This window comes from Callithrix jacchus, chromosome 17 (assembly GCF_049354715.1).
Source record: "Callithrix jacchus isolate 240 chromosome 17, calJac240_pri, whole genome shotgun sequence".
Lineage (NCBI taxonomy): Eukaryota > Metazoa > Chordata > Mammalia > Primates > Cebidae > Callithrix > Callithrix jacchus.
Genome location: NC_133518.1, coordinates 45,045,035 through 45,072,972, shown reverse-complemented (window position 1 = coordinate 45,072,972; position 27,938 = coordinate 45,045,035). Strand labels below are relative to the sequence as shown.

General features: G+C 39.6%; 2 protein-coding genes across 11 annotated transcripts in view; one reads left to right on the top strand and one right to left on the bottom strand.

Annotated features, from left to right (window-relative positions):
* Window positions 1–4,047: 4,047 nt before the first annotated feature.
* Window positions 4,048–17,511, top strand: MRPS22 (mitochondrial ribosomal protein S22). Of its 8 annotated transcripts, none has more exons than XM_035278297.3 (9): window positions 4,549–4,707; window positions 5,829–5,944; window positions 6,826–6,989; window positions 8,104–8,268; window positions 10,700–10,843; window positions 11,209–11,292; window positions 12,840–12,985; window positions 16,104–16,212; window positions 17,324–17,511. In XM_035278297.3, exons 1-9 carry the CDS (start codon window positions 4,682–4,684, stop codon window positions 17,417–17,419), a joined length of 1,050 nt encoding a protein of 349 aa, XP_035134188.2. In that variant the 5' UTR covers window positions 4,549–4,681; the 3' UTR covers window positions 17,420–17,511. The 8 variants fall into 8 exon arrangements, with proteins under 8 accessions (XP_002759592.4, XP_008982000.3, XP_078210228.1 ...); XM_078354101.1 differs by having other exon boundaries at window positions 6,823–6,989; XM_002759546.7 differs by lacking the exons at window positions 4,549–4,707; window positions 5,829–5,944 and adding an exon at window positions 4,048–4,226.
* COPB2 (coat protein complex I subunit beta 2) overlaps window positions 8,204–27,938 on the bottom strand; it is a 47,533-nt gene continuing 27,798 nt past the window's right edge. The window contains exons 14-23 of one of the 3 annotated variants that reach the window (XM_035278293.3): window positions 26,966–27,096; window positions 26,519–26,726; window positions 22,550–22,660; window positions 21,229–21,443; window positions 19,483–19,575; window positions 19,221–19,401; window positions 18,961–19,029; window positions 18,602–18,673; window positions 17,384–17,415; window positions 8,204–8,382 (exon numbers count right to left, since the gene is read on the bottom strand). In XM_035278293.3, the coding sequence (XP_035134184.1) occupies window positions 17,386–17,415; window positions 18,602–18,673; window positions 18,961–19,029; window positions 19,221–19,401; window positions 19,483–19,575; window positions 21,229–21,443; window positions 22,550–22,660; window positions 26,519–26,726; window positions 26,966–27,096 (1,110 nt within the window). In that variant the 3' untranslated portion in view covers window positions 8,204–8,382; window positions 17,384–17,385. Of the gene's footprint in view, window positions 8,383–17,383; window positions 17,416–17,998; window positions 18,362–18,601; window positions 18,674–18,819; window positions 19,030–19,220; window positions 19,402–19,482; window positions 19,576–21,228; window positions 21,444–22,549; window positions 22,661–26,518; window positions 26,727–26,965; window positions 27,097–27,938 lie in introns of those variants that run through there. The other 2 variants (XR_013528611.1, XM_002759545.7) reach the window with 2 other exon arrangements.

Sequence of the window (27,938 nt, the reverse complement as noted above, 5' to 3'; positions counted from 1 at the left end):
AACTCCTGGCCTCCTGGTGCAGAGGCTCCTTTGCATCTACTACCAATGCCTCCACTTAGAATCTTCATCCTCTGAAGCTTCCTCAGGGATCTCCCAACATCACTTGTCCCTTCTCATTACTGGATCTTTGCTTTTTTTCCTGGCTGCTAGTCCCTTCTCAGCACACAAAGGGGAATTTTGGCCATGGAATTTGTGTCTCTGTAGAAACATGTAAGGAGTTTGGACTCTGAATAAGGGAGCAGAAGAAGAAAAATTCTGGGTGAAGACAAAAATGGGATGGATGTGGACCTTGCAGGAGGCCTCAAGGATAGGGAATTGAAGACTATGTAGAAGTCACAAGAGGGTGATTGCTGGAGAACGTGGGCGTTCTTGCATTGTCCAGACCGTCGCCTTTCTTTCTTGGGCTCTGTTCTTCTTTTCTCCATTCCTATCCCTTACTTTTATCCCCAAACTCCATCTTGGATTCTAAAAGCTCAGGATAAAATACTGATCTCTTTTAAAAAACAGAAGTCCAGACCCTGGTAAATCTCTGACAGTGGGATAAGGCACTCCTCACTGAGACATCACTGTACTTTTGTTTTACAAATGATAGAAAACCATTCTTGCTCCATAGAGCTGGTGAAGGTATGACCTAATGTATCCTAACAGTAGCTGCAGCCAGATAGCCTTGAGACTGTCAATCACAGGGTCAGCCCTCCCCAACCCCCAGTGGTGAACAGGACCCTACCCAGACCATTCAGCCTTTCACCAGGAACTTGGATTGAATGGAAGGCAGGGAGTTGGAACTAAGCCATTAAAACAGCAACCTCCTAGAGAGATCTCTTGAGTTCTTGCCTTTGGGGTTCTTGGAGCTGCCATCTTTCTAGTTCCTCCCGAAGCTTGGCTGTTCAGCTTTTTCTTAAATTCTGTGATATTCAATATCCTTCCAATTACTTCCATTTCAATTTTACTCAGGAAAGATGTATTTCTTGCAAGCAGAGTACCTCTGAATACTTTCCTCAGAAAGTAACTGACTTGGGTGCTGTGGTTCATGCCTATAATTACAGCACTTTGGCAGGCCAAAAGGGGCAGATTGCTTGAGCCCAGGAGTTCAAGACCAGCCTGGACAACACAGAAATTAGCTGGGCCTGGTGGTGTGCACCTGTAGTCCTAGCTACTTGAGAGGCTAAGGTGAGAGAATTGCTTGAGCCCAGGAGGCGGAGGTTGCAGTGAGCTGAGATCATGCCACTGCACTCCAGCCACGGTGACAAAGTAAGAAAGACCTTGTCTCAGATAGAAAAAGAAAAAGAGAAGATAACTGACTGACTTGCCACCATACAACCTCTCACGCCGTCTTTATGAAACACCAGACATCAGATCCTGAAAGTACTTTTTTCTCAAAGTCTGCAAGGTAAGTATTATCATTATGCCCATTTTGCAGGTGAGGTACTGGGGCTCTGAAAGATGTGAGCATCTGTCCCAGGTTATAGTGGAAATCAGGAATCTTGGTTGCTCTGTGTCAGTAAAACTCACTGTAGCCCAGGTAAAGGAGGTTATTGAAAGTGGGAGGCTCTCTAGCCAAGACAGCACCTTTCTCCATCTCTCTCCATACATATTCTCCCATCTCTGTTTCTGAGGATCTGCTCTATTTTCATGCCTTTCTCTGCACAGTGGCTTTTCCCTGCTCACTCATCAGTGAGCACATTGCTGAAAAAGGCTACTTCAGCCCAGACCCTAAAGAGTTACTCAGTTCACCTTTTCACTATCAACTATTCTATGTCTCTTAGTTTGAATTATTGAGAAAAAAATCTGCTTGGTGCTTGGTCATCTGGGGTAGGCTGAAAAATGTCCCTCTCCTTCCTCCCAAGGATAATTGTACCCCATGGAACTTGTGGATGTTACCTTATATGGAAACATGGTCTTTGCAGATGTGATTAAGAAAGATTTTTAAATGGGGATTATCTTGGATTATCGGGGTGGGCCTTCAATGCAATCACATACATTCTTATAAGAAGAAAACAAGCTGGGCATGGTGACTCATGCTTGTAATCCCAGAACTTTGGGAGGCCGAGGCCGGTAGATCATGAGGTCAGGAGTTTGAGAACAGCCTGGCCAACATGGTGAAACCCTGTTTCTACTAAAAATACAAAAATTAGCCAGGCACAGTGGCAGGCACCTGTAATTCCAGCTGCTTGGGAGACTGACGCAGAAGAGTCGCTTGAACCTGGGAGGTAGAGTTTGCAGTGAGCCAAGATTTATGCCACTACACTCTAGCCTGGGTGACAGAGCAAGACTCTGTCTCAAAAAAAAAAGAAAAAAAAAAAAAAAAAGGAAAGAAAACAAAAGATTTGGCACAAATGGAAGAAGAGAAGCTGATGTGAAGATAGAGGCAGAGATTGAAATGATGCAGCCACAGGCAAAGGAATGTTTGCAGTCATCAGAAACTGGAAGAGACAAGGGGCAGATTCTCTCCTAGACAAAGACTCTAAAGGGAGCACGGTTTCCTTTATTTCAGCTCAGTAATACTGATTTCAGATTTCTGGCATGCAGAGTTGTGAGAGAATGCATTTCTGTTATATTAAGCCACGATATTTGTAGTAGTTTGTTAGAACAGCCACAGGAAACTAACACAGCAGCCAATGGATTCATTCCTCCTGTACTAAGTGTCTAATCAGCTGTGTCCAGGAGGATGTTTACAGAAAAAACATGGCCACTGAGGCCTGCCCTCTCAGCTATGGGAAGAAAGTAAAGGGTTGCCTTTCAGAGAAAAGGCATGGGCTAGGAGACACCTGCATTCCTCCCACCACTAGTCTCTGACACTGGCTATCAGGTAAGAGTAAGCATTGGGAAGTTCAGGGTAGCAGTCATGCCTGAATAGGCACCAAGCCTAGTGCTCTCCCTTCCCATACACGATTAATGGATAGTGCTGGGGGAAAAGAGGTGTGGCTGGAAAGTGAGTCTATTCATCCAGCTAATTCAAACAAGAGTTTACTAACAACTCTGTTTGCCAGGCCTTGAAGTGCTTAGCACAGGCACCAGTCTATAGTCTAGAGAAGGATGAGACCTGTACATCCTGGGCAGTTGGGAAAAGATATAAAGAATCATTTAATCAATCATTCATTCATTTATTCAACAAAAGTTTGCTGTGCATGTGGATGTACTAGCCTAGGTGATATTGCAATAAAAATGTAGAATCGCTGTCTTCATGGGGTGAGAAAAATAAATAAGCAGATAAAGAGCAAAATAACAGATTGTAAAACAGCTATAAAGGAAAGTATTAAGTGTTGAGACAGAGAATCGAATGTATGCATTGGTGGCGGCAGTGGTGGGGGTGGTAATCAGGACTTGGAATCAGAAGTTAGATTTAGGGTGTGTGTGAGAAGGGTGGATGCAGAAGTTAAAAAAGTAGCTGGATTTAAACCTGGGGATGGGGGAGAAGGTTTTGGCAGGAAGTGAAATAAATTATTTATTTATTTATTTGAGTTGGAGTCTCACTCTGTCACCAAGGCTAGAGTGTTTGTTTATTTTTTTGAGAGGGAGTCTCACTCTGCCACCCAGGCTGGAGTGCAATAGGCTCACTGCAACTTCTGCTTCCAGGGTTCAAGAGATTCTCCTGCCTCAGTTTCCCCGAGGAGCTGGGATTACAGGCACCTGCCACTATGCCTGGCTAACTTTTGTGTTTTTAGTAGAGATGGGGATTTAACCATTTTGTCCAGGGTGATCTCAAACTCCAGGCCTCGGGTGATCCGCCCACCTTGGTTTCCCAAAGTGCTGTGATTACAGGCTTGAGTCACCACCTGGCCCGAAATTTGTTCTTTAGAACGATGGAAACGAGTTTACTAACAACCCTGTTTGCCAGGCCTTAAGATAAGTGCTTAGCACAGAAAACAGGTGTTTTAACTTTATTCATAGGGAAGTGTGAATAAGTGGTTTAGTAGAAACAGTCTGTAAAGGCCCAGAAGACTTCCGGTGCTTTCTGCCTTTAACTAGACTACATTTCCCACAATGCTGCAAGAAACTGGGCGTGACTCGGAAATCTCTCATCCACTTCCGGCGCAAGTGGCCTCTGATAATCATGGCTCCCCTAAGAAGCACTGTGTTATTGTGGAGCCTGCTGAGAGGTTCTCGGGGTGTGGAGTGGGTCTGTTTCCGGGACCGAATCGAGCCCCGGCCTTGTGGCCTGCTCCAAGCGCTACCTTGCTCTTTCGAGGCTGGGCTGCCACGCCGCTGGCTCAGCTCCGAGGCCGGTAAGTGACCTTCCGGACTCGCTGGGGCGTTCTTCTGGGAGACGTAGATCTTGTTTTCTGGCTGGCGAAAACCATGCGGCAGCCCCTGCGACACTTAAGGTGGCGCCTTCTCAGATTCAGTTGGCTTCCTTCCGTACCTGTAGAGTTTGTCATCACCTGCACCTGTTCATTCGTTCACTCACTCAGCCAACAGTGCCTGAGTTCCACTCCTTAGAGAGCACTGTGTGAGATATGGCAAACTAAGACCGACACAGACCTTTCCCTCTGGGAACTCATGTTCATGGGGAATTAGTGCATTGTGACGCGGCCTGTGATAGGGGACGCACACAGTAGAGGGACTGAAACTAGGTTGGGAGGTCAGGGAGGGGTTCCTGGAAAATATGACCAAAGCTGCGATCTGGTTAGCCATGCTGAGGAGATAGCAAGAAACTTATCAAGTATAGGGGACAGTATGAATGTCCAGAAATGAGACTGAGCACAGGTATTTGGAAACTCATTTTGGAGGTAGAATTGATAAGGCTTGGTTAAGGCTTTGGATATGAGTTTAAAGGGAAAAATCAAGATTATTTCTTAAGTTTTTGACTTGAATAGAGGGTTGTCCCATTTACACCAAGATGGAGATTAATTGCTGGAATCATTATTTTGCGGGGTGGGTAGTGCAGGAGTAGATGAGGTCGGGAGATGGGAAAGGAGGAATTAAACCTATTTAGGATGAATTAAATTTAAGGTGACTTTGAAAGTCAGGTGTTCAGTATGGAGTTAGATATAAAGTGAGGAACATCGCAGTAAAAATGGTAACTAAAGTTGGGCGAATGGGTGAGATTGAGAAGAGAGTAGTGCTGGGTACTTGCTATGTGCTGGATACCCTGAGGGACCCTGGGTGCCAGAGATGAGTATAAGACAAGGTTCTGGTCTTCATAGAGCACTTCACCTAGTGAGAGACATAGTGTAAGTAAGCAGACCGCTTTAAGTTTTTTTCTAAATGATGTTGGAAGCCATTTGTGAATTTTAAGCTTGGGAGTAATCTTGATTAAATCTTAGGGAGATTACTCTGGTTGCTCAATGGAGAATGATCTGCAGTGGGGCTGATGCAAGAGATGAGGATGGCCTTGACTAGATTAGTGGCAATGGGAAATGGAGGATTAAAATGAGATTTATGAAGGCAAACAATCAGTATGTTCTCTGCCAGTGTTTTTTTTTTTTTGTAAGATGGGGATAATCATAGTGTTCACCTCATGGGTGGTTGTATTAAATGGGCTGAGTGTGTAAAGTACTTAGCTCAGTCAGTATTGGCACATAGTAAATAGCTAATAAATGGCAGCTCTTATAACTAGTTATTACAGCTATTTGATTATTGTTGTTATTACTGCTATTGGCTAGATCTGGAGGATCAGGGAGAATTTAGGAATGACTGTAAGATTTCTAACCTGTATGACCTACTGGATGATGCTGAGACAGGGACAGTAGAAAATGCAGGTTTGAGACAAGGGAAAGTTGATGGGTTCTAATTTGATTGTATAAGTACACGAGAGATGTTGGGTAATTGGATGGAAAGTGATTTTGGCTGGAGATTCTGATTTTAGAGTTTCTGACATATAAAAGGCAATTGAAGTCATGGGAGGCTTGGAGAAATCACCGTGTAAGAATGAAAAGGGAGCAAAGGACATCGTTCAGAATTTTGAGGGATACCAACATTTATAGGACTGGGAGAGGAAAAGGTGACTAGAAACAAATGACTTTTTCTTTCTTTTTTACTAATAGAAATGGAAATAGAGGTTAGACGAAGTAATAGGCAAACTGCATGAAGCAGAGCTAAGATTTTATTACCCTCTTATGTCAAAGGTCCTTCCATGATACCACATAGCCTCTACAGTATCATGTTCAGTGATCTAAGCCTCTCTTTCCTAGCTGCAATCTCTTACCTAGACTTTTCCTCTTTTTTCTCTGTCCTGATGAGGCTCTTGGGAAGCTTTCTTTGATCCGGTCATGTCCATCCCTAGTCCAGGCCATGCTTAGTTTCTTCCTGGGCAATCACCCAAGCCCCATACCTCTTCTGTATACCATACCTCTCAGATTATGTCTCCTCACACCTTTCACTTACACCAAGGAGTACTATGATAAATTGGAAACCATCTAGGATCCAGAGCCAGACAAACCTTGGTTTAAATTTTAACTCTTATCACTTAATAGTTAGTTGTCTTTTGGCAGGCCTCAGCATCCTCATTTCTAAAATTGGGGTATCAGTACCTATTTTGTGAGTGGTTGTAAGCATTCCTGAAAATGTATGTTATACCTGCCATACAGAGACAGCTCTGTAAATGGCAGCAACCATTACAGTTATAACATTATTTACTTTATTCCCATTACTTCCTCCAGTAGCCTGTCCTTTTGGCAGAGACTGAGTCTGTCACCTCATCATAATGAATGCTCAGTAAATCTTAAGGAAGGAATGAATGAATCTTATAGGTATTAGCATTTTGCAGTGTCAAGGTAGACATTGTGATAATACTTTTTATTGTTAACTTAGTTTTCTATTTAGAGGTCTTGTTGGCTTGTCATTTTTGTCACCTTCTTAATTTACTAAAGTTGATTTTAGCAGAATCTGGTAGCTCAGAGACCAAAAAACCTACATTTATGGATGAAGAAGTTCAAAGCATACTCACGAAAATGACAGGCTTGAACTTGCAGAAGACTTTTAAGCCAGCTATTCAAGAACTGAAACCACCAACCTATAAGCTAATGACTCAGGCACAGTTGGAAGAGGTAGGTGAATGAAGGAATATTGTTAGAATACCTTTCTTTAAGGGGTTAAATGGCATTTCTAGAGGCCCCTGCAGATGCTTACAGCTGTTCTTCCACAGGCACTAGTGAAGGGTAGTGTCAGGCATAGAAAGAACTGAGAAAGGAAATGTGCGTAGACAGCCAGAGAGTGGCAAGGAGGATGGCTGGAATTGAGCAGACTAGGGCTATGGATTAGATCTGGGTGTTCAGAGAGTCCCCTCTCTGCTCTCAAGGCAGCCTGAGCACCCTTCCTTTTTCCTGCCTGCTCCAGCTTCCTTCCTGGAGAAACATCTACGGTGAGCTGCCTTGGGGCTGAAGCTTTGGTGAGATTATGAGAGCTTGCATGGAAACAGCGTGTTTCCCAGGCACCAGTGTCCTCCTGGAGCCATAGGTACTGAGTCCTTTGTGAAAAACACTTTGATGTATGAATAAGTAAAGCATTAATACTCATCTTTCTGATTCAAAAGTAATTTATAGTCATAGCAAATATATATATATATCTAATATTAGATTATATGAAGAGTAAAAGTCCCCCTTCTCACTTCCTAGAGGTAACCACTGTTAACAGTATGGCATGAAGCAGTTTAGTCAGTGGTTAAGAGAATGGGCTTTGAAGTTAGGTTGTCTAGGTTCAAATACCAGTGCTGCAATTTCCTGGCAATTTATTTAACACCTGTGTGCATCTGTTTTTTCTTCTGTAAAATGGAGATGATAACAATTGGACCTAACTCATAAGGTAATTGAGGCCATTAAATGAGCCAAATACTTTTAGAGTATTTGAACCATATCTGGTACATAGTAAGCACCCAATAACTACATTCCTTATTCTAGTTCAAGCAGCTTTTGTAGCCTGGCTTTGTCTCAGATCATTCCTTTGTGATTTTGATAATGGTTGAGCCTATAGCTGGTGGTCTCAGCCACACTGCAGAGGCAAAGGCCAGGGCTCACAGGTTTGGCTTTTTACTTATTGATTCATGGCTACAGCTTCTTTTCTTTGCAGTTTTTCACATTTTTTTTATTAGTATCTGCTTTTGTTGGATGATCTTTTTGTTATGTAACCTTGTGGTGTTCCTTTATACATATTTTCTTTCATTAGGCTACAAGACAGGCAGTTGAGGCAGCTAAAGTAAGATTAAAAATGCCACCGGTTCTGGAAGAGCGAGTACCAATAAACGATGTGTTAGCTGAAGATAGGATTTTGGAAGGAACAGAAACAACCAAATATGTGTTTACTGATATATCATATAGCATACCACACCGGGTGAGTATATAAATGATCTTTGAAATACCATGTGGAGAAGGGCCTTAGGGATGATGTGACCTGGCTGTCTCTTATGCTTCCAAACCAGATTTCCTCTCACTGGGTGAGACCCTTCTGGAAGATTAAAAAAAAAAAGAGCAATGAGAAATGCAGACCAGCCCCAAGTCATGATGTTACCATTTCTCTGCAGATAATAGACCCAATATATTCCAGATTCCAGATGTGCTGAGACAGAACAAGAGATACACAGATAAAGAAACCCATCCCAAACCACAAATGGACAAAAATCTACAAGGCAATGGAAGCAGGAGACTCTTTTTGCTGAAGTTAGACTGATATGTTTAGCAAAAGCTTTTTGAGAAGATAGACTGTTTTTGTCCTGTAAATTCCTTGATGATGCCGAGAAACTCAGACTTCATAAAGGAGTTTCACTTTCCCGAATTTTCAGTAAGAATGACAGGTGTTTCTCAGATAATTTCCAGGCATCACCACTTCTGTTGTGCTTGTTGTTCTCTGGCTCCCTTTTCTTTGATTACCAATTTAAAAGAACACTCTGGCATTTTAGAAATATATCAGTTTTGTATTTGAGCCTTTGCAAGTTAAGAATAAAAAGAGAAGAGTTTACAATTCAGCCCACAGAATACATTAGAACACTATAGAATGCTGAGTTTGGGAGAAGGTCCACTCCTTATTAATATTTTATTATACATGATTATGGTTAGAAAATGATTTGAACTATGTTCAACACCAGCCATCTGTGACCTTGATCATGTCAGGGTCACCACCTGCAGAAATGTGGCCTGCAGACCCTGACTCAACCATGGATGAATGAATGCACTTTTACACCTGGTTCAGTGATTTGAGTGGGCTAGGGATGGCTGTTGGATGTTTTTAGAGGGTGAAATGCAACCAATCCACTAAGACTCCCTCTCCATCATTACATTTATTTAGTATGAATTTTACAACAGAGGCTCTAAGTTAACACACTTGTGGATAATTAACATGGTTAAGTGAGTGGTTTTATAAAGGATAAAAGCTTTAGTTTCTGGGTCCAGAGTAAACACCATTAACGGGTAATTCCCCTTTGATCTTCCCCTGAGAGGGCCATCTAGCACAAAGTTTACATGAGTAAACAGTAGAGACAAAGGGATGTGGGGTAAACAGACTTAAAACTGGGAAAGTCTCTTATAGTCCTGATCCTCTCCCTAACTTAATGGACCAGCTGGCCGCTTTTGGCCTGCCTCATTAAAACTGTTTGGCCTTCCAAAAAGTTTGAGACTGTAATCTATAATTTTTCCTAATATATCTTTAATATTTTGCCAGCCACCCCAAGTGAATATCAACAGCCATCTCTATACATGACTTAATGAACTTGTCACAGAGTTTCAACTTTAAAATTTTTGTTTTGTGATGCTTTAATATATGTTTACAGTGCTATGAAGGCTGGTTGAGAAGCATTTTATAACGTGAAAGGGAGAAGGGAACTTGAAATTCAGGTTTCTCAAATTATCAAAATACTTCTGAGGGAAAATTGTATTATTTTGGCATGTGCTTTTATTCCTGTTAACAGTGTTGATGAAGTTTTAATTAAATTGTATTGAGAATGCGTTTAGAGACTCCTACACCTCTGAAAAGTTGAGTTAGTACCATTTGGTTAGTTTAATACATCAGGTGTATATCAATTATCAGCAATGTGCTAAGCTCCATGTATGCCACTCTGGGTATTGCAAAGAATTATAATTCACATTTCCTGCCCTTTTGCAGTTACATAGCAATATGTGAGGGCTGTCAAAAATCTTGCCCAGGGGAAATGTCCAGTTGAATGGCATAAAAAATAGGTAGAATTTAGAGGAGGAAGTGGTCTTATGGCCTGGGACTTGGCAGTTGGAAGAATGAAGTGACCAGAGACAGGTAGACCAGATAGTCTGTCAGACATGTTTATGTCTAATGCCAGTGTGAGAAATCATAGAAGTGCAGAAGTAAGACTTCATTCTTGAGTTTGTTCCTTTTATCCCAAGGACTTCAAACGTAGATCATAAAGTAGTAAAATCTGTTTAGATGAGACTGGGGTAGAGAAATGAAAGTTTGGAAAGGTCTTATAGCACTTCTTTCCTCTAAATGGATACAGACAAATCTCAGATCAGCTTTTTTCGTATCGAACTCACGTTAGCTCCATAGTTGGTACTTACTAAATACTTTCATTTTAGATTTCTGATTGTCAGATGCACAGCCAGTGATTAGTGAAGGAAGTATCAAACCTTGCTAAGTTTTTGAGGTTTAAAATTATCATTGAACTCATATGCATGATTGCACTTTATGTTTCTCTGTTGCTTTTTATATTGATTGCAAATTCTTATAATGGTCTTAGTGGGACACAGGAACTAAAAATAAGTCCTCACAAAGCATCCTTGATTATGTTTTTCTATTTTAGGAGCGTTTTATTGTCGTCAGAGAACCAAGTGGCACACTACGCAAAGCCTCTTGGGAAGAACGGGACCGAATGATACAAATTTATTTCCCAAAAGAAGGTCGTAAAGTTTTGACACCAGTAATTTTCAAGGAAGAAAATATTAGGGTAAGGTGACTTAGGTTTTATATTTTAGAGTCAGTGGTGATGATTTATTTGTAGAACCAATTGGCTTTGTTGTTGCTTAGCATTTTGCCTTGATCCAGATAAACATTTCTAATGGTAACTTGACTTCTTAATAGAATCCTTCTTCCCACCTAAGGTGGGTTGTACTAGGGTTCTCGCTTTCATAATTGGCTTAGCTGGAATTTGAATCTAGGTGTGACAGTTACAAAGGCTGTGTTACTTCTTTATGCTTATTGATGAGCACAGAGTGTCCAGTATGTCGGGGGGGGGCAGGCCTGTCATGGCATCAGGATGGGTGCTGAACTTTTGTGTTCCCATGTGATGCTAACTCTATTGTGTGGTTTTAGACTATGTATAGCCAGGACAGGCATGTTGATGTCCTCAATCTCTGCTTTGCCCAGTTTGAGCCAGATTCTGCAGAGTATATCAAGGTGAGTATATTTTAGTTTCTAAAATAGAGGCTTAATTATGGTTATGAGTAAGATTTTTAATCTAGTACAACAAATTTGGTCACAAGTTTTGATAAGGGTGAAAGGGAAGAGAAATATCTGAAAATCTGTTGAGTACAGATGTGTGCCAGATATATATTTTATCACAACAACCTTTGATTAAAGAAAGGTTGAGGGAATTTAAGCTTGTAGAGTTAAGTAGCTTGCTGAAAGCTGCATAGCTACTAAGTGGTAGGGTTAGGACCCAAGTTTGATGATAAAGCCTGTTCTCTTTCCAGTTTACCATATAGGAATCAAGTTATTTACTAAAATTTGCCAAAGTACAGTGTGTGTCTTACAGCTCAGTAAGTATTCATAGTACCTTCTATGTGTAAGGTATTGTCTTATGTAGTATAGGTAATGCCACGAACTAGGATAGGGTATGCTGTGCCAAATCCAACAGTCCATATATGGCTGTGAGGAAGGATGCTAGTAAGTAACTGATAATTATTTCCTCAGACCTAAAATGCTAGGTACTAAGAGAAGATTACAAATTCTTTGAGGAAAGGCTTCATAGGGGTGTTACAGAGGGTTCTAGAAGTGCAGGAAACATTGTGGCAGGCAGAGTTTGGTGAGTGTTTCAGGTAGTGAGAGCAGTATAAGCAACAGGCAGGAAATAAAGTAGGGCTTGAGGAATGGCCAGTGATCTGGTTTGCTTGTGTATTCAGCGTACATGTAGGGGAGTGATTAAAGATTAAGCTAGGAAGGTGGATGCAGTCACATCATAGGTAACCTCAGATGCTAGGCTGAGGAATCTGGAATTCATTCAGCAGACTTTTGAAAGCCTTTTGAACAGAGGAACGCCCCTCAGAATCTTCATTTAGGAAGCTCAATCTGGAAGGAGGACTGAAAGACTTTCAGTTAACAAGATGGAATGGGCTAGCTGGTAGAATAGGGTAGTTGATGGGAAGGATAGGGGAAAGGGAAAGTAGTGAAAAAATACTCTTGATTTCTTTTCTCCCATAATTACCAAGAAGTGGGTGCTACATTATTCCTAGTGGTCTCTATATGTGTAATTGGTGCTTAAATTGTAGTTGGCTTGCCAAAATGTAATTAATATGGTTATAAATGTTTGGTGTCTTGCTCCAGGCTGCTGCATACTTCTGCAGTGGAGAAGGGACAGACTTGTTGTCATTAAGACAAATTCTTCTCTTTTTTTTTTTTAAAGACGGGGTCTTGCTCTGTGGCCTACCATGCCCAGCTAATTTTTAAAAAATTTTTCCTAGAGATGAAGACTGTTCAAGCAGTCCTCCCACCTCGGCCACACAGAGTGTTGGGATAACAGGCATGAGCCACTGTGCCTGGCCAACATTCTTTTTTAATAGAATCCTCCCACCTAAGGTGGGTTGTACTAGGAATGGTTTAAATCATACCTGTTGATTAATGATACCAAGGCAACTGTAAGTAGACCTGGTTTTACTTACTTGGGCAGCACTCATGCTAATCAGTGTACATTGAATAATGCTGCCTCCTCCTCTTTATTTTCATAGGTTCATCACCAGACCTATGAGGATATAGATAAACATGGAAAATACGACCTTTTACGTTCAACAAGATACTTTGGTGGAATGGTGTGGTATTTTGTCAATAATAAAAGGATTGATGGTTTGCTGATTGACCAGATTCAGAGAGATTTGTAAGTATGATCTTAGTAAGTGAAAGAATCATTCTTGTTGCTCTAATAGTTCATCTGTATTTAAGCTATGGTCTTTTTCCAGTGATAACAGTGTATTGTCTAGTGCTTGCTTACCTTAGTTTATGGATTTGCTCTTTTAGTATAACCTAACTCTCCTAGTTTTTGCTTTTATATAAACAGTGCTAGATTCTTGATAAGTGGCTTTGGATCTGTGCTGTAAACTCTCAATATTAGCTTACCTGGGGCTCACTAATGCTCCTGAGTCAATGAACTTTCCAGATACTGAAAGGGGGATTAAATAGGAAATGTAAAGAAGTAGAAATAAGCTCTGTGGTTCTTTTTTGGTAGAACTATTTCTAGGGCTTTTCAGTAAACACCATCCTTTAACTTATGAAAATACTTTTGATATCACTTGCTTTTGCAAGATTTTTAAGGCATCAAAAAAGTTAGCTTCTTTTGAGTAGCGTGAAACAAAAAATATCTGTTATATTTTAGCATCAGGCTGGTGTGCTCCCAGGCTTCTAACTGGAAATAATACAACTTGTGATAAAACTGTAGAGAGAAGAGTTTTTGAGCAACTTTCTATCAGTTAGTTTAGTAAAGCCAAAATGACAAGGAACTAGCATAGCTGTAGTCAGAAACTCAGCATTCCACAAAAAGCCCTTGCTGGACTCAAAAGTCTGAACTACATGACGGTTTTGAGATTGTTGCCACTTTCAACCTGCTTTTGACTTACAGAGTATCCTAATAAACAGACAAAAAGGTAAGGCATGTGGAGCTGAAAGATCTACAGAATTTATCTTCAGGATAAAATACAGTCCATGCTTTGAAAAAGGGCATCATTTCTCATAGAAACAATATTCCTAATAATGATTTCCAGACCAGCCCATTTCAGCAGCATATGTAGTGTAATGTAAATCAGAGGGCAGAAATATACCTTCATACCCCATAATCGGGCTGGTGGTGATGGGGATGCTCAAGTTACTTGCCTTTATGTGCATTATCACCTATGAATGAATTTTCCACTTATAAAGTTTCTCGAGTAATCATTTCTGAAATTGTTTTATTTATTCATTTTTGAGACAGAGTTTCACTTTTGTTGGCCAGGCTGGAGTGCAATGGTGTGATCTCGGCTCACCACAGCCTCCACCTCCTGGATTCAAGTGATTCTCCTACCTCAGCCTCCTGAGTAGATGGATTACAGGCATGTGTCACCATACCCAGCTAATTTTGTATTTTTTCAGTTGAGGCAGGGTTTCTCCATGTTGGTCAGGCTGGTTTCTAACTCCCGACCTCAGGTGATCTGCCCCAAAGTGCTGGGATTACAGGTGTGAGCCACCGTGCCTGGCTTGAAATTGTTTTATTATTAAAACAGTATGTTCTTATAAAAAATTAGAGCAACACAGAAATGTTTGAAAAAGTTCTTTATTGTGGTGTATTAATATATGCTATTATAGTATTACTCATCACATGTACACTTTACATCTGAAGTGGTTCGTGCTTACTGGGAGGGGAAGTTTGAGTACTTAGCCTTTCATACTATTAGGTAAAAGCCCTCCTGTGGTCATTCTGAGCAGGACAGTGAGCTTATTGCAGATCCCGGCTGGACAGTAGAGGGTGCACATCCTCACTGAATGGAGCTTAGGCAAGAATTAGGATTCTGCACACATTTATTTCAGACTCAAGTCCCACTGTTGGTTTTTATGTTGATATTCTTTAAAAGTCTTTTTGGAGTACAATTTATTTGCTCTTGAAGTATGGGTGGGGTGTTAAGCTAAATTTAAATTGTTCTGTGAGGCACAGGCATTATACTTCAGCATGAACCTAATGAAGCCCTAAATATACCAGTTAAGCTCTTTATAAGGCCACATGCCTAGGCTACAAAGGGAATTTTAATTTTTTACTGGGGAGACAGTTCATTGCTGCAGTTATTGGACTTAGATTGAAACAAGCACAATAGATTTGTAATGAACATTTTTATTTTTTTCCTCCTGAAAAGCTTTACTATGCAAACAGCTCTGATTTCTGTTTTCCCTGAGATGGCCTTTAGGGTCCATGAACCTCAGGTTAAGCCCTGAGCATTTCTCTAAGGCTACCAGGGCTTGAGGAATTCTGTACTTACTCCCACTGTCATCCTGTTCTTCGTCCCCTAGCTCAGGTAAGGGAAAAGCAGGGAAGGTTGAAGAGCGCTAGCTGCGGAAGCACTGAATTAGGGTATCCCAGCCCTCCATTCCCACCTGCAAGCCAGTAGTTCACTAAGTATATATAGCAAAGCCTCAAAAGCACCAACATTCTGAGTGTTATTTTTATACGCCCTCCAGCGATGAGATGGCAAATAGTAGGAAAGTGTCAGCTGTGTGAGAAGATAGTGATTGTTTGGTTTGGGGAAGTTGTAATGTTGATAAAAATTGTTTATACATTTCTAAGAAGTAAGTACAAACCGGAAGAATTGAGTTCTTGTTCTGGCTTCTTCATAGGTAGTTGTGTGATGCTGAAGTTAGACAGATTGCTGATGTAGAACCCGACTTTCCTTTTTGTCTGATGTGTGTGTATAATTTGCTTCACTGGGATGCTAGCTTTAGATGCTAGTTTTTACTCATGCGTTCCTGTGAATAGTCCTGTGTCTTTCCCTGGAATCTTAGGGGGCCTCTTGTAGAGGCATTTGTCTCTGTTAGCAGCTATCACTTAGAAGCGAGTGACTTTGAGATCCCTGTGACCACCACCATCCTACTTATGTAGGATGAAGCTGTATTTCTGTCCCCTGAGTTGGATTAGACTATTACATGCTGGTGAAGTGGGCGGGCCTGGAAATGATCTACTATGAGGAATGTTGTTTCTGTGAGAAACGGTGCTCTTTTTCCAAAAAGAATATAGCCATGTTTGGACACTTCCTGCAGTGACTCCTGCTCTACCTGCCTCACAGCGTTGGTGTGAAGCCTAAATTAGTCAATTTTCCTGAAAATGCTTTTGAAACTATAAAACGGAAGGTTCCTCCCCAAACCCCTCAGCCTGAGGAAAGTCTGAAATGTAATTTAGTTTGAGGTTGGCACATACTTTTATAGGACTGTGAAGCAAATGAAGAAAACCCCTAGATAACATTAAGCCCTTTCATTCTCAGAATCGATGATGCCATCAGCTTGGTTCAGCTGTATCATATACTCCATCCAGACGGCCAGTCGGCTCAAGAGGCCAAGGATCAGGCTGCTGAGGGAATAAATTTAATTAAGGTAAAGTTTTTTTCTTTCCACATTGGCTTTGTGGTGGTAATTGAGTTGGGAAAAATTCAAAATTGGGTCATAATTAATGGTAACTAAACAGATTTGTGAATATGGGACATCTGTGGTCTTGAAAACATCAGTTTGATTTGTTCCTGTATTTCTTCAGCCTGGACAATAGAAATGGGAGGGGGATAGAGTACAGTAAAGTAAGTTGAGTGATGGGCGTCCTAGCAGCTGGAGTCCAGGGAACTTTGGACAATGGGGGCAGCAACCCCCTTGTTCTTTGGGGCACTGGAAGGGCTGAGCTGCACCTGAGGTGATCAAGTCACCAACAGGACAGGGTAGAGAAGTAAGTAGCACATGTCTCCCAGAGCAGCTTCCTGTCAGTGTGGTCACATCACATTGGGGGAAATGGGCACGCGTCAAGAAGTGGAGAATGTGGTGCTTGTGTATCACCAAGCTTTAGTTGTATTGTCATTTTGGAGCTGCCCACCTCTCAAAACCATGGGCTTATATATATCTATCTGTAAATGCTGAGATGATTTTTTCAGGAAGGAAAGAAAGGAGATTGTGTAATTTCATCTCTTCTAATGCTCAGAATCGACATGGTTTTGTGGCACTGGCTTCTATCCTAGTAACACTATTTGCATGCTGCAAAACAGTTCGAAGTCTTACTAAGGGAACAGTGACCTGTGATGACATCCTGGGAAGAGTAGAGAGAAACTACAGTATTAATTTTCTCTGATGAACCAGATAAAACAAAATGCATTTGGAGAAAATATTCTTTAAAGTGAAAAATTAGAATGGTAACTCTTAGCCCTCTAGGTTTCTCTCTAACCTAATGGTTTTTGTTTTGATCTAGCAGGAAGTATTAATATTAGTACAATGTCAGGGTCTTAATTGGATACTTCTGTTGTTTAGAATTAGTATTGCTTGAAATGTGCTGGATACTTTTTCTGTCCATGGGTTTTTATTGTATTATAATCAGGAAAAATTGTGAAATTTGAAAGACCTTTTTAAGTAGGACTCTGCTACTACAGAAATGCTAATGATATCTTAAAACTGAAAAATTTATAAATATATGTCCAATTGGTTTAAAACTTTTTTTAAATTTAAACAGGTCTTTGCAAAAACAGAAGCACAGAAGGGAGCATATATAGAACTAACACTGCAAACTTACCATCAAGAAGCACTCAGCCATTCTGCAGCTTCCTGAAAATATTTTAAAAATATACTTATTTTACTAAATACTGACATTTCTCTGTTAATATTGAGCTAAATATTAAAAAACGGTGAGATTAAAAGGTACCAATTTGTAGTTTTCTCTACAAAGCAAAAATTGTTACCCTACTCACTTTCCTATGCTACAAGGATATTTGAGTGCCCGGTTATGAATTTCTCGAATCACGTTAGATGAGTATACAGTTAAAAAGTACTTTTGTGTATGTGTGTGTTACCAAATAGGGCAAATGGTAATTTAGACAGATCCCAGCTAAAAGTCAGAGGAACAGAGGTTTCACATCTGAATCTGGAAATGGGTAGCTGCTAGACAAAATCAGAGCAAGACCTGTGGAATGATGCAATGAGGTCAATAAAAAGGGTTTAGAGAATTGCAGCATGGATATTCAGCTCTAAGAAAAATGTGATTAACAGCACTTGAAAATGCAGATTTAGTCATGCAAAGAAAAGAGAGGCTGACTCCTAGACAAGGTATAGTTTCGGCTCAGGCTTCTAACACTAGACCTCCTAAAACTAGAGGCCTATTTTCATTACTGAGAAAGGAAACACAAGTATCTTCATTAATTCAAAAGGTTTTATGAGATATGATCTAATAGTATGAAAAAAAAATCAAAGCCCATGTCTGTTTTAGTTAAAACAGTGATTTAAATGCTGCACATAAACTCTTAAGATGATGTGGGCATTGTGCTCCCAGTGATCCACAGCATTTATAGATAAAAACTGAAGTTTCTCATAGTCCAAAGCACTGTGGTCAGGGTAACAATCAATACCTATATATAATAATGATCTGTTTAGTCAGGTAAATGGAAAACATTACAGTCAGTCAGTCATCCAAAATATCTTCATCCAGATTGATATCTGTTGTGTCAATATCTTCTAATTCCAAATTATCCAAATCTACTTCTAGTTCGAGTAAACTCTGCAAACAAAAGGAAGGGGGAACTAAGTTTTACAGTACTGTTAAAGGAAACTTATCTGTGGATATAAGATCCAAATGAGAACTAAACTTCTTAACAGACAAAAAGAACATCTTCTCATTTCAAAGCCCCTGCTCTGAAACTGATAATATCACTTAAACCACGGAGGCCTATATATCCTCCAGATATTGACAGGGAGGAGGATCGGGTAGAGGGATGTTTGAGTATGATGTCTGAATTACCTTTTCTTCCTTGTTGGCTGTGTGGGAGGCCACAATAACTGGAGTAGGAGAAGCAGGTTTCCCATCAAGTTCCTGAAAGCCCAAATGAAGATAACGGAGTTTACTCAGGAATTTAAAGTTTTCCCCCAAGAGAAGGATAATCAGAATTGGGAAGCGGGAGATGATGTTTAGAAGTCAACCATCTCAGCCAAATTTCTCACATGAGGTACTCTACTGACCTGCTGAGCTGTAGATCTTGAGGGCTGACAGGAATTTAAAGTTTTCCCCCAAGAGAAGGATAATCAGAATTGGGAAGTGGGAGATGATGTTTAGAAGTCAACCATCTCAGCCAAATTTCTCACATGAGGTACTCTACTGACCTGCTGAGCTGTAGATCTTGAGGGCTGAAAGCCTTTTGCTTCTTCCATAACATTTCTCTCTTCATTTGGCTATCAGAGAATAAAGCAATAATGAAATGAGATATTCTGAAATCATAATTTACCTATGAACTTGGCCTAAACCCCAGATTATCAGCTTTTAATCTTTTAAATAGTATTTACTACAGTTCAAAATCTGAAGTCATGAATACACGTCCACCCTGTAGTTAAAATAAATGAAGCCTGACATCCTGGCCACTCACCGTGACAAGTGGGTATTGTTTGGCTGGCCACAGATCAGCATGTGTTTCCTTCACCCATTCTTCAACAACAAAGGCTTCTTTTAATCCAGGGAACAGGTTTTCATACTCTGTTGGGTCAGCAAGGGATTCTGCTGCTTTCTGATTGACTTTTGAGAGATTCTCTCTCCAGAGTTTCACTACCCTACATCAGGGAACCAAAAAGACTAAGTTAAGTGTGCTCTTTTTATTGGAATCATTTCTTCCTAAAATTAAAATTCTGTACCTTGAAACCTGACTGGGTAGGTAAGTTCGGGCCAGGAAGGCAGCTTCTGGCAGCCGTCCAGTTCTAATCAAGAGCTCTAGGCAGGCATCAACCCTAAACATAAAGGAGAGGTACTGTTACCAAGAATAAACACTATGATAATAGTACTTAACATAGAGAAAAGTAAATTTAGTGTTGCAAAGCCAAAAATCTCTCCAATCTTTACACACATCACATTTCTGTTACTTGTCTTTTAATGGTTGTTACATAACACACTCCAAGGGTACAAGGGATATGACAGCTTTCCTGACCACTTTGAATCTACTTAATTTTAATAATTCCTAAGAACCTAAAGGGGCTTTTCAAGAGGAGTTAAGGCAGATGATTAGCAAATTTTAAAGGCATCAGGACATATGCCAGCAGAAATTCAGTTCCTAGGGCAGTGTCTCCAACATGGGAAAGGCCAGACAAGCCAGTGGTGCCCAGCAGAATATCAAAATGTCTTATTTTTTCTTTTAATTTCATTTTTTTTTCTGTGCAAGTTTTATGAAGTGGACAATGTGTTTCAGAATTTAGAAATTTTTGGATTTTCGAAAAGTGATACAGTATGTGTACTATGGATTACCTAACATCCTCAGCGAGAAATAAAAGCCACAAACAATACTGCAATAACTTACAGAGGAATGTTAAATGCAATAAAAGTGCACCAAGTTGGTATAAAAGCAACTAAAATAGTACGACAGAGTTCAGCCCAGGTTTGCCATCAAAACAGTTATAAAAAACCATTTTCAGAATATTTTTGGATTTTTGAATTACAGATAAGGAATAGTGGGTCTATTCTTACAGGTATATAAATACATTCAAAGTTTTATGATGAAATATGGAATTGTAAAAAAAAAAAATAAATCAGTACGCAGGGCAAGGTTAAAGAATACTTTTGGGTCAGGCGTGGGGGCTCATGCCTGTAATCCCAGCACTCTGGGAGGACGAGGCAGGTGGATCATTTGAGGTCAGGAGTTTGAGACCAGCCTAGGTAACATGGGGAGACCTCGTCTCTACTAAAAATACAAAAATTAAGCCAGGTGTGGTGGTGCAGACCTGTAATCCCAGCTACAGGAGAATGGCTTGAATCCAGGAGACGGAGGCTGCAATTAGCTGAAATTGCCACTGCACTCTAGCCTGGGTGACAGAGTGAGACTCCCTTTTTGTTTTTTTTTTTTAAATACTTTTGTGTTTTATTGCATAATACCGCCTACTAATGTCTATATGATTTGGTTTATGCTGTTAGACTTAAAAATATGTGACATCTTTACTATAAAATAGTAGGCTCAAATCTAAAAGTAACTGGCATACTTACCCCTTCTGTTCTTGTCATAAATAGATCAAAATTATCCAATTTGGGTAAAATCACCTTTCAGGTACCCACTAGAGCAGCTCAATAGCCTCCTGCAATCATAAAGTAAAATGCCTCTGCCATTAACTGGCAGGGCCGTTGAGAGAAATGTTTAATATTTCTCCCACTTGAGCCTCCCTGAACCGCTCATTTCACTCAAATATTTAGACCAGATGTGCTAAGAGCATCCCTTGCTGAAGGTGAGTACCACCAAGGCTGCTGCACTGACAGGCAGTCAACATTGTCCTCTGTCTGCCTGCTTTATTCAACACCATTTGGCCATCCATCAGGTCTCTCCAGGGTACATTCTTTGCATCCCTCTCCAAAAACCATCCTTAGTGTAGAATTAATTAACATTTTAAATTAATACTCACTTGCCCTGTAAAAAGTAGCTCATGAATGCCACATTATTTTTGCCGTCTCTCTCCGCACCCTCTGCTAGCTTGTTCACCATACTAGCATTTCCAGAGGCAGTGGCCAAAAGCAGCAGACCCCCATAATCCTGTGCATGGTGCAGGCACTCCTGGGCTAAGCCAAACTGACATTTACTAATGGCAAGTTCAGCAAGTTGTTTCCACTTCTGTTCTGACTGTAAGAAAAGTTTCCAAGTCAAAACATATTTGGAAATAAGCATTTACACTTCCAACATTATTCTGTTAACTGTGCTGACAATAGAAGATATTTATATATAGAGAGAGCTGTGCTTGTTGGCTCTAGCAATCAAAATAAGAACGGCATTACAAAATGTACAATGAGGAAATGGAAATTATTCATGTATACAAAATGAATTTAAACACAAATCAATTTTAATGATGTGTGAATAATTATCAACTCATTATAGTTTTATCTTATAATTACACTGGGAAAGTAAAACCATCTCACTGGCATTTTAAAGTAATTATATTTCAATTATTTTAACAAGTGATTTAATACTACTTTTTAAAAATGTACCAAACTGTCTATGTCCTTAAATATTTCACAGTAATATGTTTCACTTGTAGCTTTTCAGAACTCAAAATGCTGCATGTTTAGATGATCTTAACATAGCTAAAATTTATTTTGCACATCTAAAATTAATTTACCAGTAAATGCTACTCTTAAACAACAACTGGGAGCCTCAATATACAATGATCTGTAAAAATATCATTAGAAAAATGGTATTAACATTTCTCCCACTTGAGACTCCCTGAACAGCCCATTTAGCTCAAACATTTAGACCAGATGTGCTAAGAGCATCCCTTGCTAAAGGTGAGTGCCACCAAAGCAGCACTGTCCTCTGCCTGCCTGCTCTACTCAACACCAAAAGACAAAAGGGTTGGGTTGTCTTTCAAAACCCCTTTTTAAAACCAGAATCTTTCCAGCCAGTTTGAGACACTGGCAAATTACTGCTATGTCTGTACTCTTAAGACTTCCTAGTTTACATACTGTTTCACATCTTTGCTTATATTGCAAAATAGATCTCACATAAGATATGAAAACAATTTTTCTTACAGTGCTAAGAATATCTCCAATGTAATCAATTTAACTTATGCAAAGTTTAACATATCTTTTAAAAAGATCAAAGACAATAACTTCATGAAAATGAGCCACTAATTTGCATTTCGGAAAACTGTAATAACAATATATTACACCAAACACATACAAGTACCTACTGACTTTTCCATCAGTTATGAAAAATCATGAATTAGTACATACCTCTGCTTCCACTGCTAACTGGTATGCAATTTTTAACTCTCCAAGCTGAAGAGCAAGCTCGAAACGATGCTCAGGATCTGTGGATACCGTAAGAGCTTGCTGCTTGAAGCCCTAAACAGATTTTTAAAAATTATATATAAATATCTATGTAATCTATGCATACAAAAATGTATGTATGTTTTTTGTATATATTTACAGTGTGCACCATCCACAGAGCAAATCATTTCCCTCTCGAACTAGAAACCCCACTATTTAATGAGAAGAAAGAAAAATTAAGGAGTTTGCTAAGAACAAACCCAGCAGACAAAATATTCAGTGAAAGAATTCTTACTATTTTTTTAGGCTAATGGAAGCTGGCCAATGCTAAACTCAAGTAACTTAAAACTGGAAATGTAAATATAAACAGATGTGTCAAAAAGGAAGGAATTTTGCAAAGCTGACTCAATCATTTCAAAAGAACAAAACTAGGCACAGCAGTGTAAACTTAGCTGTTGGTAATCTACTCAACTAGGCTGGGATGTAAAGCATCTAGTTCAATGCCTTTTTGCAGATGAGACTATTAGCAGTAAATGGGCAAAGAAAGGAAGTCAAATATAAAACCTTTCAATTTTCTATCATCTGTAGGTCATAGCAAACACTGTATATTCAGGTCCTGTCACTGATCAGGTGTCATTACCTATTCCTTTATTGTTGGTCTCAAGTCCAGTTGATTAGCAAGTATCCAAAAGACAGAAAGTCTAAAATTTCCTTCCCATGCTCCATTAAGGCATTAAGAACAAGCTTTTAAACCAGGGGTCTCCCAACCGGTCTGTGGCCTGTTAGGAATCAGGCCCCAAAGCAGAAGGTAAGCACTGGGTGGGTGGGTTAGCTAGCAAGCATTACCGCCTAAGCTCTGCCTCCCGTCAGATCTGTGATGGCATTAGATTCTCAAAGGAAAGTGAACTCTATTGTGAACTGTGCATATGATGGATCTAGGTTATGAGCTCCATGACACTTGAATACTTGATGATCTGAGGTGAAACAGTTTCATCCTGAAACGCACTCCCTCCCATCTGTGGAAAAATTGTCTGTCTTCACGAAACTGGTCGCTGGTGCCAGAAAGGTTGGGGACCACTGTTTTAAATCAGCTACTGAAATTATTAAACTAGCTTCTCCTCCAAGACAAACAGTACTGATGGGGTCTGCCCTTTGGGCAAGATTTTCAGCTCTCGGTATGTAATGTGTTAGACAAAAAGTTCAGGGCTAATTTACCTCTTCACCAGACTTAGGGACAATGTTCAGTTACAGGATAGTCAATATTGAGAAGCTGGACAACTTGGGTTCTGTCTGGCTGTATTTTCAGAATGGCTTTATCGTCAAGTTTGAAATGTTTTAACTTCTCAGCTTATACAGGCTGCCACTCTGCCCCTATACATCCATGAATACAATGTAAATAAGGCATTCTAAGTAACTGGAGTTACTTTTCTTCACTAGCACATATATGTATTTTAAGGGATGAACTCCCAAGGACACGCAGAAAAGGAGAGGAAACAGTAACAAAAGTTTAGAAGCTAGAAAGCTGGCAGATGAATAGAAGCATTCTGTTAAAACAGCAGAGAAAACAAACCCTGAATCAGGAGTGAGAACAGCATAGAAACAATCCGATTTACACCCAGTGTGTCTCATAAATGGTAGTGCTAAAAACAAAGTGCCCTAAGGCATTTAGAGACTCTAGATCCACTCCCTCTCCCACCTTTTGACAAACAAAGACGACAGGTTTATTCTTTGAAGAGGGCAAACTAAAGGGTCTCTAGACTAGGAGATTCCAAGCATGCTTGAAGGAAGAAGTATGGGAGTATCAAAGGAAAACAAAAGATTATGAAAATGGATACACAGACTGAATGAAATATGAAATACTGACACTCCAAGCTATCTTCTACTGAGATCCCAGAATGATGGTGATTGGGGAGCTTTTCAGTAAAATATACTGAGCCCAAGGGAAAAGACTTAAAAATACTAAAATGTCAACTCCATGAGGGCTACATGTCAGCAGGAACAGTGCTTAGCAACACTGTTTACGTGCTTGTTAAGTTCATTACATAAATGTAAAGTCATCAAAACTTCATTGGCTAAAGATACTGACACTGAGACTCCCTAATCAAATGGGCCAACCAGATGTCGTGAAGTCCAAACTCAATATGCCCACCCACAAATTCAGACCTTCTGATCTGCTGCTTGGGCCTTCACTCTTAAATGAGGGCCCAAGGACATCAGATACTTGAGGAAAATCACTAAGAGAAAAGATGGAGATCAAAATGAAGCAATAAAAGGAACTTGAAAGGAAGTGTACCATATAGGGGGAAGAGAAAACTTCAAAATCTGAAAACAAAAATATTCATATCTGTAGAGAGATGAGAAACTTATCTATTAACAATAAGATTTTAAAAGAGATTAAGAATATCAGTGCAGGACATCCAAGATTTGAATAATAGTTCCAGAAAGAGAGAATACAGAAAACAAAGGAAGGAAATTCCATAGATACATGAAAATCTTTCAGAAATGTAGGACATGAGTTTCCCATTAAAAAAGCTCACCTAATAACTGGCAGAATGAATGAAAGTTGATTCCTACCAAGGCCCACCATGATTATAACATTTCAGTACAACAGAGACAACATTCAGAAAGTTTCCACAGAGAAAAACCAGGTCATGTACTAAGAATGAAGGATAAAAATGGCTTTAGACTTCAACAATAACTACAAGGCAAAGGAACAATGCCTTCAAAATTCTGAGAGAAAATTACCTGTAACAAAGTTCTATACCAGTTAACTGGTCAAATATGTTTTAGAGTAGAACAATGGTACTTTATTCAAAGTCACAGAACAATTTATCTCCCATTAACAACCTTTTCTCAGGAAACTGCTGAAGGGCATGCTCCCCCAAAATGAGGGAGCAAAGCAGGAAGGGAGATAGGGGTATAAGAAAACAATGGATCAAACAGGAGAGAGGCAAAAGAAGCCCCAACATGATGGTGAAGGGAAATCCATGAAGATAGCCGGAAATCTGAAGGAGTCGAAAGAAACTGAAAGGAGATCTTCAGGACATCTGAAGAAGCAGCAAAGTCCAGGGAGGATTAACCACAGGTGCATAGAAAATTTAGCAAAGTGGGGAAAAAGACAATTGTAAACTCTAAGGATAACAAGCAATTTCAGGAAAGGAAAGCTAGATATAATATGCTTCATGGTTCACCTGTGAGCAGTGATTACATAGCCATAATGTAAACATTTGAGTACTGATCAATCAACATTAGAACTATTCTGAGAGGATAAGGATAGGAAAGTGGTATGTATGTGGTAGACACGGGGGAATGAAAGAAAGTGAAATCCTCATCTACCGAGGGGGAAGTCACAAGAAATGCCTAAAGCTAAGAAATGAAGAAACTGCTATATTACATGTTATTTAGAGATATGGAAGTAAATACCAAAAGAATCAGATAAAATAATTACCTCAAGGGATTAGGAAGGAAAAAGGAGGGAGGGCTGTTTTTCTTAAACCTTGCAAAACTTATTTTATGCTTTATACATTTGTAAATTTGCTTAAAAAACACTACATTAAGAAAAAGGCATGCCACTAATGGTACATTTCATGCTATATGTATTTTAATCACTATTTTTTTAAAAAGTAGATGGGATAAAGAGAAAAATGCAATGTAGAAATGAAAATATCAGGACACTGGAAAAGAGGTGCACAGAAGAGGACTGAAGTCACCTCCAACATTTAAAGGGGGCCCTGAGAAAGGAGAAGGAAGAATGTATGAAGGGTGTATGACATGCTGTAACAAGCGCCTTAAACTCACAGGAGAAATTCCATTGCCACAGGAAATCAGTTGGCAATTAAGAAATAACATTTTTCAAATCCATACTAATTTGCTTTCAAACTGCTAGTTTTAAAAACACAAAAAGAAAAAACAAAACAAAACAAAACCTCTTACCTGCTTTTCCAAAAAGTGTGCAACTCTGGTCCTCTGTTCTTTTGGAATGGTAGGAAGGACCTTATCAGCCATGCTAAAGTCCCTCCGCATGACGGCTGTCTGGTATTCCAGGACTGAAACTAGCAGGGAATAGCTAACAATGTTCAATTCTTTATCCCCCAGATAAAGCCTGTTGTCTTTAGGAATGTAGCCTAGGAGATACATTGTCCTATTATAGAAACAGAAACCAAGTTAGAAGTTCAAATCTGCAGTTACACAAACACATACCCCTGCAAACTGTCTCTTGCTCAAAACCTTCCCATTTGATTAATACAATTTTGGTTAATAGGCAACCTACAAAGCTATAATACTGAAAAATCAGCCTGTCATTGCTACAAGCCAGCAACATATTTTGCTTAAAAAACACACTTTAAAATTTAGGACAAATGGAAAATGAAACTCAGCTACCTGTCCAAGTGGGCAATGGTGACTATTTCTCCTCCAACATAATAATTTAATCTGTTCACAGAACTTGTGTAAATGAAGCAATCGCCTACCCAAAGCCCTGTTTTCACAATTTCCTGAATCTCACCAAGAACCTGCAGAAAGAAAGACAATAATTACTTTATTTGACATTAGAAATTTCTCAATAAAAAGCTGAATACATTTGAGGGTGATATGGTAGAATAAAAAATGCAAAGTAAAATCCTTCCTATTTCTAGAAAGAAAATTTTTCCTTTTCTCCCCTCCGCCCCCAAGATGGAGTCTCTGTTGCCCAGGCTGGAGTACTGGAGTATGGTGGCATAACTTCTGTTCATTGCTAAGCTCCGCCTCCTGGATTCAAGTGATTCTTGTGCTTCAGCCTCCCAAGTAGCTGGGATTGCAGGCTCCCGCCATCACGACCAGCTAATTTTTATGTTTTTAGTAGAGATGGGGTTTCACCATGTTGGCCAGGCTGGTCTCAAACTCCTGACCTCAAGTGATTCACCTGCCTTGTCCTCCCAACGTGCTAGGATTAGAGATGTGAGCCATTGTGCCTGGCTGGAATCTCTTTCTTCATTTGAGAACAGATTCCTACCCAATTTAACTCTTAGGCGCAAAAAAGAAAAAAAAAAAAGAACGGATTCCTAGATTAGTAATATGAACTCTCATTGTTGGGTCAAAACCATGGTCTAAAAGAATACTGATCTAAACTTAGACCCTTCATAACATGAAAATGAAATATTAAATATTTCACAAAATCTGCGACATCTGCACAATGAATAATTTACCATTTGGGAGCTCATTTAAATCACTGGCTAAATAGTCTTAGGACCAAAACAACTAAAATTTCCTTACTGAAAGATATCAAAGTAAGTCTAAAGAATTCTTAAAATCAAAGCACAATTTTCTTTTAAACATATTTATTTTCAAATTTTGATCTATGAGTCAAGATATTAAT

Bases quoted from the DNA above. Each gene is read 5' to 3' on its own strand.
- MRPS22 (XM_008983752.5), top strand. From the start codon at position 4,055: ATGGCTCCCCTAAGAAGCACTGTGTTATTGTGGAGCCTGCTGAGAGGT. The intron at 6,990-8,103 runs GTAGGTGAATGA...TTCTTTCATTAG, and splicing joins CTCAGGCACAGTTGGAAGAG to GCTACAAGACAGGCAGTTGA. The intron at 11,293-12,839 runs GTGAGTATATTT...TTATTTTCATAG, and splicing joins ATTCTGCAGAGTATATCAAG to GTTCATCACCAGACCTATGA.